General features: G+C 51.1%; 1 protein-coding gene and 1 pseudogene across 1 annotated transcript; one reads left to right on the forward strand and one right to left on the reverse strand.

Moving 5' to 3' along the window:
* Positions 1–439: 439 nt before the first annotated feature.
* On the reverse strand, positions 440–2261 carry LOC123078366 (uncharacterized; annotated as a pseudogene).
* A 143-nt stretch (positions 2262–2404) lies between these two features.
* LOC123121411 (uncharacterized) lies at positions 2405–8009 on the forward strand. Its single transcript, XM_044541377.1, has 3 exons — positions 2405–2819; positions 2955–3054; positions 7501–8009. Exons 1-2 carry the CDS (start codon positions 2631–2633, stop codon positions 3018–3020), a joined length of 255 nt encoding a protein of 84 aa, XP_044397312.1. The 5' UTR covers positions 2405–2630; the 3' UTR covers positions 3021–3054; positions 7501–8009.
* Positions 8010–10687: the final 2678 nt, after the last annotated feature.

The following is a 10687-nucleotide window of genomic DNA, read 5'->3' on the forward strand; positions in this document are numbered from 1 at the left end:
ATTGGTACAATTGCATTATGTGGTTCCTCGAACCAATCAGAAATGAATGAAAATCTAGCCAACTTGGCAAGTTCATAAGCAACTTTATTTGCCTCTCTATACTGAAAAAGGGTTTCCCCCCGCTTTATATATAAAGCATCATCTCCGATTACAACCGATAGACCGAACAACGCACACAACGCACACACCCAAGGCAAGATACAAAGGTGCCGGGCACCGACACACCACCCCACCGACAACAATAGAGAGGTGAACCGGACAACAACGAAGCCAGGCCTCCAAAGCGATGCCTCCAAGAAGGGTACGACCATGGATAGTCGCCACCGCCCGATCCGTGAAGATCAGGTTTTCACCCGGAGCAAGGCGGTAAGAGTGGGAACGCCGCGACGGAGCCTTTAGGAAGGGTACGTCATCAATTGCCGCCGCCACCGTCGGCTAGTCAAAGGACTGGGCAAGTGGTGTACCCCGATGCCCACACTCCACCGTTGCACCCTAACTCCGCCAACCACCTGCAACCATGCCACCCGCGAGGCCATGGATGCCCGCCCGCACCTGAGACGCACGCTCCACCCGAAAACGTCGCGCCTCCCGCCGCCAGAGCCGCCGCCCTGCAACCAGACAACCCCGAGACCTACACAAAGGCCCCGGCTTTGGACCAATCGACGGCCCTCAATCGACAGATTCACCCGCAGACGCTCCGCTGGAAGACCTATGCCAACCCGTCCGCGGCCGAGGGACGGGGGAGAAAGGGGAGCGGAAAAATCCGGACCGGCACATCCCGTGCCGGCGACAGGTGGCGCGACCGCATCGAGGCCACCCAACCCTCCAACCGAGCTCCCCACCGAGCACGAGGAAAGGAGGAGGAGGAGGAGCGGACGCATCCGGACCAGCAAACTATGCCGGCGACAGGTGGCGTGGCCGCATCGAGGCCACCCGTCCCTCCTACCTAGCTCCTCCGCGGGCACCCCCATGATGCCCTACCATGGTAGCTGGCGCATATCTCCGCGAGGCCATCTGCAAACGCGCGCCCGCCGAGGAGGGAGACCAAATCGACCCGCCGCCGAAGCCTAGGAAGCTCACCAGGGAGGCCCTCCCGCGCCGAGCGCCGCCGTCCAGGCGCAAGGGCCCGCCTAGACGAGGGTCGCCCACCTCCACCGCTGCCGCGCTGCCCCCTCACCATCACGCTCCGGCGAAAGGGCCGCCCGCGGCCCAGGCCGCCCGCAGCCCGCAGCGTCAGGGGCGGATCCGGACGCGCCGTCACCACCCGCTGGCCTGCAGCACCCGCACTGCAGCGCCGCCACCCCCACCAGCATACCACGGCAGAGGGCGGCCGCCCGCAGCCTAGTGCGCCCCCGACCGCGCCTCGAGGCGACCGGATCTGAGCGCCGCCGCCAGAGACGCGCATGCCATCCCCGGCCAGCACGAGCGCGCCACCAGCGCGCCGCCTGTCCCGTCGCTAGCTTGCACCGCCGCCGCACCTCAACGCCGATGAGCAGCCACGCCGCCGCGCTCGTCGCCAAGCGCTGCGTCCCCGACCAGCCGCCGCAACCCGCGCCGAAGCCGCCGCGCGAGGAGACGAGGAACCCCACCGCCGCCGGCGAGGGAGGAGGAAAGAGAGGGGGGAGACCCGGCGGCGGCGGCGGCTAGGGTTCCCTCTCGGTCGCGCGCGGGGCGACGCGAGAGGGAACAGAGCGAGTCCCACCGCCTCCCTGAACCCCATTTGCTTCTCTATTACAATGCTCGAATCTAGAAATAGGAAAATCGCAAGCTAAGTGAAAACAATCATAAAAAATTGCAGCTGCTGCCCCCGACGATTGTCCTCCTTCGTTCATGGTCTCGATCACCTCCATATTATCCGAGTTAATAATTATGCGATTACAACCCATCCTTTGCGCAAGCGATAGGCCAAATTTTAACGCCAAAGCTTCAGCCATCAACACATCTGCACACCAGTCAATCTTACCATTTCCCCCACCGATGAACCTACCTTTGTCGTCTCTTAAGACAGCCCCGATCGTACCCCTGAGAAGGTCGTGATCAAAAGAAGCATCAACGTTAAGTTTAACAAATCCCGTCGGGGGATTAGACCATCCTTCTCTTTTAATGGAAGCCTTCGGCGAGGAGGCATTAACAAAATTGGCAGCGAGAGCGCGTATCCCATGGATATCTGTTGTGCATTCTGAGTAGTTTGATTGTGTATCAATTTGTGCCTTTTCCACCTCAAGTACCAGGCTGATATGACAATCATGTAAGCCGTGCATCCGTGCGGTGCGGCCCGCTTTAGGTGCACCTGAAAAAAAAAAAGGCCACAGGTAGTTGGCGCCTCTCTCGTCCCATCGCCCGCGCCGCGAAGGAAAAGAAGGAAAATAAGGGAAAAGGATCCATCCCCGCTCCGAGTCCGATCCATCCGATCCAACCACCGCCTTCCCATCCCGGCCGTGCAACGCCACGCAGCAAGGTGTGGAGGTGGAGGTGGAGGTGGAGGTGGAGGAGCAGGGCAGGAGGGATCCCCACAAAAACAGCAGCACCAGCGGCAGCGAGCCGGGTTAGACAGAGGAGTCACGCGACGAGCGAGCGAGCGAGCGAGAAAAACGAGGCGAGAGCTCCGACCCAGCCAACCCCGAATCTGAATGGCCTCCGCCACCCCGGCGGTGCCCGACCCCGCCCTCGGCCTCGGCCTCCGCCACCCCGGCGCTCTCGCCCGCCGCATCGCCATGGCGCGCGGCGCCGCCGTCGCGCCGGCGCTTCGTCCCTGGCTCCTCTTCGACGCCGTGCCCCTCGTCGTCGTCGTCCTCATCGCCGCGCACGTCCTCGCCCTCGTACGCCCCCTCCTCTGCCCTCAACTCAACCCCCCCCCCCCCCCCCCCCCCCCCCCCCCTTTGACCGGAGACACTCCTCCGGGTGAGCGCTGGCCGGATTGGGGCTAAACTTGTGTGTTTTGTGTGCTGTGGCAGGGCTACTGGATCTACAGGCTCGCCACCGACGGGTCCAAGCACCCTGCGCGGAGCAAGAAACACTAGACAGCAGCCGCAGGCCCGCAGTGGCTGCCTGGGTGTAAGGCCCTTCTTCCTTGCTCTTTCATCTCCCTCCTTTTACTCATCATTGGCCGCAATTCTTATGATGGATTGTGGTTTCAAGGATTGCTTGTTTGCCTGCGTGACAGAGTCTGTCTGAATGCCTATTTACGGGGGTGATTTGTGCGATATCTGCAGGATTGTGGCTACTAGCGAGCTGGCTGAAATGTTGGAATTACCATTGTCATAGTGTCGACATCTAGTTCAGTATGTTTTTTTTTTCGAAAAGGAGGATAAACCCCGGTCTGCATCAAGCGATGCACACATCCATTATTATATTATTTGACAAAGCCTTACAAAATAAATACATGAATCAACCCAAAGCCATCTTCCTGGCGAAACCTGTCGCCCTACCTACAAGGTTAATGATGTGTCCCTACCTCACCTTGCAAAACGGTGGCCTCATCAAACCACCTGCCAGCTAAACGGTGGCCACACATCCATCTCGACATGCGCATCTCCATCACACTTAACTGTTGAACATGTCGCCTTTTAGTCGGCTAACACTTAGCCGTACAACATTGTGGGTCGAACCGCCATCCCACTCTTGTCACAGAGAATGCCAGAAGCTTGGCGCCACTTCATCCATTCGGCTTTGATTCGATGGTTCACATCTTCATCAATACCCCCATCCTTCTGCAACATTGACCCCAAATATCAAAAGGAGTCCTTTTGAGGCATCACCTACCCATCATGGCTAACCTCCTCCTCGTGCCTAGTAGTACTGAAACCGCACCTCATGTGCTCGGTTTTAGTTCTACTAAGCCTAAAACTTTTCGATTCCAAGTTTTGTCTCCATAACTCACTTCCTATTGAACCCCGTCCGACTGTCGTTGACTAGCACCACATCATCCGCAAAGAGCATACACTATGGGATATCTCCTTGTATATCCCTTGTGACCTCATCCATCACCAAAGCAAAAAGATAAGGGCTCAAAGCTGACCCCTGGTGCAGTCCTATTTTAATCGGGAAGTCACCAGTGTCGCCATCACTTGTTCGGACACTTCTCACAACATTATCGTACATGTCCTTGATGAGGGTAATGTACTTTGCTGGGACTTTGTGTTTCTCCAAGGCCCACCACATGACATTCCGCGGTATCTTATCATAGGCCTTCTCCAAGTCAATGAACACCATATGCAGGTCCTCCTTTTGCTCCCTGTATCTCTCCATAAGTTGTCGTACCAAGAAAATGGTTTCCATGGCCGACCTCCTAGGCATGAAACCAAACTGATTTTTGGTCACGCTTGTCATTCTTCTTAAGCGCTGCTCAGTGACTCTCTTCCATAGCTTCATTGTATGGTTCATCAGCTTAATTCCACGGTAATTAGTACAACTATGAACACCCTCCTTGTTCTTGAAGATTGGTACTAATATACTCCGTTTCCATTCATCTGGCATCTTGTTTGTCCGAAAAATGAGGTTGAAAAGCTTGGTTAGCCATACTATTGCTATGTCCCCGAGGCCTCTCCACACCTCAATGAGGATACAATCAGGGCCCATCGCATTGCCTCCTTTCATCCTTCTTAAAGCCTCGTTGATCTCAGACTCCTGGATTCGCCGCACAAGACGCATGCTGCTATCATCAAAGGAGTCGTCCAGTTCAATGGTAGAACTATCATTCTCCCCATTGAACGGCTTGATTCCCGCCATGTATGCTTAATCTCCTCGTCCTTCACCAGGAGTTATTCTGCTCCGTCCTTGATGGATTTGACTTGGTCAACATCCCTCGTCTTCCTCTCTCGGATCCTGGCCATCTTATAGATGTCCCTTTCGCCTTCCTTCGCGTCTAACCGTTGGTAGAGATCCTCATACGCCCGACCCCTTACTTCACTGACAGCTCGCTTTGCGGCCTTCTTCGCCATCTTGTGCTTCTCTATGTTGTCTGCACTCCTATCCAGGTATAGGCATCTGAAACAATCTTTCTTCTCCTTAATAGCCTTCTAGGCATCATCATTCCACCATCAGGTATCTTTAACTTCGTTTCTACTTCCCCTGCACACTCCAAACTCCTCCAAGGCCAACTTATGAATGCAATTCGCCATCTTCATCCACATATTGTTTGCATCCCCTCCTTCCTCCCAAGGGTTCTCCTTAATGACCCTCTCCTTGAACGCCCGAGCTACCTCCCCCTTGAGCTTCCACCACTTCGTTCTAGCGACTTTGGCACGCTTATCTCGCTGGACACGAATCCGAAAGCGGAAGCCAGCTACCATAAGCTTATGCCGAGGGAAAACACTCTCTCCAGGTATCACCTTACAGTCTAGGCACGCACGCCTATCTTCTCTTCTCGACTGAATGAAATCAATCTGGCTAGAGTGTTAACCACTACTAGAAGTCACTAGATGTGATTCTATCTTTTTAAAGAGGGTGTTAGCTACGATCATGTCGTAGGCTAGAGCAAAGCTTAAGACATCTTCTCCTTGATTCCTGATGCCATAACCAAAGCCCCCCTTCAAAACCTGTGTTAGATGTACCCACGCGGCCAGTGAGGTCTCCTCCTATGAAGAGCTTCTCGCCAATCGGTACACTCCTACCCATGTCCTCCAGGCCTTCCTAGAACTCCCTTTTTGTGTTCTTGTTGTGGCCTACTTGCGGGGCATACACGCGCTGATAACGTTGAGAAAAGTCCCTAGTACCAGCTTGACCAGGATAATCCTGTCCCCAAGTCTCTTGACGTCTACCACTCCATACTTGAGGCTCTTATTGATCAAAATGCCTACGCCATTTCTGTTTGCAGCTGTCCCCGTGTACCACAGCTTGAAGCCGGTATCCTCCACCTTCTTCGCCTTCTGCCCCCTCCATTTGGTTTCTTGGACGCAAAGGATATCAACATCTCTCCTCACCGCTGCATCAACTAGCTCCCGAAGCTTCCCTGTCAGGGACCCTACGTTCCAGCTACCTAAGCGGATCCTCCTAGGCTCGGCTAGCTTCTTTACCCTTCGCACTCGTCGGTCAAATGGGAAGACCCTTGCTCATTTTCCACTACATCCGGGCGTCGATGTAGCGCGCCACTAAGGATGCGACGACCCGATCCTCGCTCACTTGCCACCGTATCCAGATCAAGATACAACCGCGGGGGGGGGGGGAGGGTTACGGCCCGGCCCTTGCCCATTTGATACCACACCCAGGTTCTGATGTGCAGCGTCGCTGAGAGGGTTACGCCCCAACGAAAATCTTTTGGGTTTCATCTCCGTAAGAGTGGCTGAGTTTTGACGTTGGCTCGCCAAGCCTATCACAACCCTCCTCCTTTACCTGGGCTTGGGACAGGCTATGTTGAGACAACATCGGCGGAGTTGGGTTCCAAAATAAAATCCTTGTCTAAAAAATGATATTGATTATTTCTTTAGCTAATAATTTGCACAAAGAAGATATAAACTGTTAAACATTGCTTAGTGTGTACATTATGTGAGATTGCGAATGGCCCTTGCCTTTGATAGGGAAAAGGATGATGTGACTCAGATGATGTAACAACTTGATTTTGTCCTCTGCAAAGCTCGACTTTTCGAAGGCTTGTAATTTATGAGTAAAATCTTGCCATGAACAAGCATGGAGGAATTCTATCCGTTCTTTCAAATACTCCCTCCGTCCGAAAATACTTGTCATCAAAATGGATAAAAAGAGATGTATCTCGAACTAAAATACGTCTAGATACATCCCCTTTTATCCATTTTGATGACAAGTATTTCCAGACGGAGGGAGTACAAAAGAACGTTCTTCATGAATAAATGCTGCGCTGGTATTATGTATCAGCTTATTTATTCTGCTTGGATAGATTTTTATATCCCATCTGTAAGAGATTCTGGAAGAAAATGGATATTATGATTGAGTCTGTTGCCCCCTTATGTTAACCAAGCATGATCAACCTCTTTAAATTTTGTTTTTTCTCTTTGGTGATCTGCTAACAAAAATATTTTGTTACTCATGCTCCCATGCTCCCAATTCCTCAAGTCTGTCCGCCCATGTAGCAACACAAATGATAATGCACAATTGTTCCTTGAAATAACTTATATGTGCTATGAATTCTTTGATTGTTTGTTTAATGTGTTACTATTGCGGTTATGCTTACCTTACTACAGCACCGCCTACCTGGCTACCTCCATTCTGTTCATTTTCGTTTGCTGTCAAAAATGATGTCTAACAAAGAGATAAACGACACACAAGGATTTTGATCAGCTCCAGTATTAACAAAATTCTTTACTCTCGAGTTTCAGATGCATTCTGTTCATTTTCGTTTGTTGTAAAAAATGATGTCTAACAAAGAGATAAACGACACACAAGGATTTTTTATCAGCTCCAGTATTAACAAAATTCTTTACTCTGGTGTTTCAGATGCATAGAAGAAAAACATTCATATGTTAATAGTAACCTCCGTAACGCTTCAAACATTCTCCAATTAAATTATATTCGTTCTCTTTGTTGCAGGCTTGTAGCTTGTTAGCCGCCTAGGTTTTTGCATCTCTGCTTTTCGATCTCCAAGGTTTCCCGTGTAAAGTGATGGCGTGGCAAAACTCGTGAAAGAAGTGGAGGTAGGAAACCTGTCACTCGGAGTGATCTGTTCAGATGTTGGTTTCGAACGTGGCGTGAGCTGGTGCGTGGAAAGGGGCCTTCTATGGCCATACATAGCATATGTTTGAGTTGTTGAAAAGGTTTGTCTACTCATAGATGATGTTTCTGTCTAAAAGACCATTAGCTAGATAAGTACTCCCATTTTCATCTGACGTGGGCTTGTATAATCTTTACGAGAGCATAATTTTCTTTGCCCCTAACCATGTAAGGTTGGCATGGAAGTTTCTACCCTGTCTGAACAAGTTGGTCATGGCACTGCGACTGCTTGCGCATGTGCGCACCCCCATGACAACTATTCCTCCTGATCATGTTTGGATGTCTGGACAAGATTGCCCAGCATATAAGACTAGTGTACTTCCCTACAAGACAAAGCTCAGGCCCCGATGGCTTTACAGAAAATTATTCTTCAAGAGTTGCTGGGATATTATTAAAGATGACATCATGCTTGTGATTAATAGCTTCTTGAACCTCCATGCGGTGAAGTTGCAATGGCTCAACTCGGCAAATATTGCTCTCATTCCTAACGACATCTCCGAGGAAATCTCTGACTTCAATTAGTCTTGCCTATGATGTGGCCAAGCTCGCCAAGACCCTTGCCACTAGGCTGACTCCCCACATGAATGATATCGTGTTCATCAAGAGTCATTTCGTCAAGAAGAGAAGCATACATAACAACTTCATGTATGTGTGAAATTTGGCTAGAAGATTCCATCGTACTAAGAAACCCATGCTCCTGTTCAAACTTGACATTAAGAAGGCCTTTGACTCATTTAGATGGGGCCTTTGACTCATTTAGATGGGACTACTTGATGGAGATGTTGAGTTACCATGGCTTCCCTACCTGCTTCCATGATTGGATCTCAACACTTCTCTCTTCGGCATCCTCGAGAGTCTTGCTCAATGGACTTGCCAGTGATACTGATCAAGCATGATCATGGGCTAAGCATGATCATGGGCTTCGGCAGGGTGACCGAGTGTCCCCCTTGCTCATGCTCCCCACTTACCTGCTGCACCATGTCCTCAACAAGCCACTTCTCAAGGAAAGCTTCACCCTTTGCCGGGAGGCACACGAGGATTTGTGCCTCACTACGCAGACGATGCTGCTGTTTTTTGTGCCCCCATCAAGGAGGACTTTCAATTCCTCGCCACCATGCTTGCATCCTTCAGTAAGTCCAAAAGAGTGTTGTTGCTCACATCTGATATGGCGCGGTGATCTTGATGATATTCTTCAGTCCTTCCCGGTGTGTCGTTCCGCCTTCCCTATTCGTTACATCGGCCTCCCTCTCGCTGTCAAAAGTTTTTGTTAGGATTCACTTCAACATCTTGAAGACAACACCACTGGTAAGTTGGCACCTTGGAGAGGAAAGCATGTCGCTATCTCGCTTTGCATGAGCTTGCTCAAGGCGGTCCTTACGACGGTAGGTTGATGGTGGCAATTTTTTGGGAGTCCTCTTGGCTTCTACCACATTACACTGCAGGACCTTCTGGTGGAGGTACTGAAATAGATTGTCAGGTTGAGGCAGGCCTATCTTTGGGCTGCAGCTGACAAGGTGACTAGTGGTAAGTGCAAAGTCAATTGGGAACAAGTTTGCAAACCAAAGGAATTTAGAGGTCTTGGCATTTTGAATCTTGGGAAGTTTGCCACTGCTCCCCGGCTACGATGGCTTTGCCTCCACATGGATGACCCACCAAGGGCATGGTGTGGGCTAGGGACGCCATGCACTGATGAGGATCGTGACCTATTCGCGGCAGCCACAAGGTGATGGTCGGTGATGGTGGCAAAGTTTTGGGATTCTTCTTGGCTTGTGGGTCGCAAACCCAAAGACATTGCAGCAAACATTTTTGAGATATCCCGCAAGAAAGGAGGGATTTTTTCTCTCGAATATGCACGAGTGTGCATATCATATATTGATAGAAGAAAGGCGAAGAACGCCTCCACTGGTTATTTGCATCACATCGTGATACACCTCACAAAAACACATACAACTCCACTCCACCCTATCGTAGTCTACTCCTCCCCAATGCTCCACCGTATTAGACCTGCAAACACACAATCTACATTTCCTCTTATGAGCCCAGCCAACGACCATGTTCTACCTTCCGAGGAGATTTTGTGTAAAAGATGAGCAACCGATGGCGCTGCCCCATCAAACACGACCGCGTTCCTATGCTTCCACATTTCCTACATCGTCAGCAAAAGTAACATGTGTAGGTCTTTCTTGGAAATGCTGGAGAGTCCTTGTTTGCTGCATAGCCAAGTCTGGAGGGACTCATTTGAAGTGGGTGTCCAATCAATCTTCCCCATAGCCTGGCATAGCCTTGCCCACACCGTTCTAGCGAAGGCGCATGTTAAGAGCACATGCTCGATTGTTTCTTCCTCTTGATCACAAAGTGGGCACTTATCTTGGTGCGGTAGTCCCCTCCTGGCCAGCCGATCTGATGTCCAACATCTATTGCGTAGGGCTAGCCAGGTAAAGAACTTGCATGTTGTTAGAGCTCTTGATTTCCAAGTGAGGTCCTCGGTGGGTATGATCTCTCTACCCCAAAACCTGGCGGTGTATGCCGACCTGACTGTGAACTTCCCACTCGTCTCCCAAGACCAAGAGATGCTGTCCGAGGCATTTTCCATTGGTTCCCAATTTTGAATCCTCTACCACAGTTGTAGGAATTGTTGCATGGCTTCCTCCCCCAAGTTGGGGCCAACACTTGTAGCCCACGTCTCCCGCACATGCCCGAGCATGCATGCTCTTCGCACGCGGCTTGGCACCAGATCGTAGATGGCCGGTGCAAGCTCCTGTATCCTCATTCCGTCAAGCCACCAATCCTCCTAGAAAAGGGTGTTCATTCCATCTCGTACAGTGCATCTAGTAGCCGCTTGGAATAGCTTCATTGACTCGTCTGGCACCTTGATAGAGAACTCGCTCCACGGTCTGCTGCTATTAGTCCGTTGTAACCATGGCCACCTGGCCTGGATAGCTAAGTTGTGAGAACTCGCTCCACGGTCTGCTGCTATTAGTCCGTTGTAACCATGGCCACCTGGCCT

The sequence above is a fragment of the Triticum aestivum genome, chromosome 1B (assembly GCF_018294505.1).
Source record: "Triticum aestivum cultivar Chinese Spring chromosome 1B, IWGSC CS RefSeq v2.1, whole genome shotgun sequence".
NCBI classification, from domain to species: domain Eukaryota; kingdom Viridiplantae; phylum Streptophyta; class Magnoliopsida; order Poales; family Poaceae; genus Triticum; species Triticum aestivum.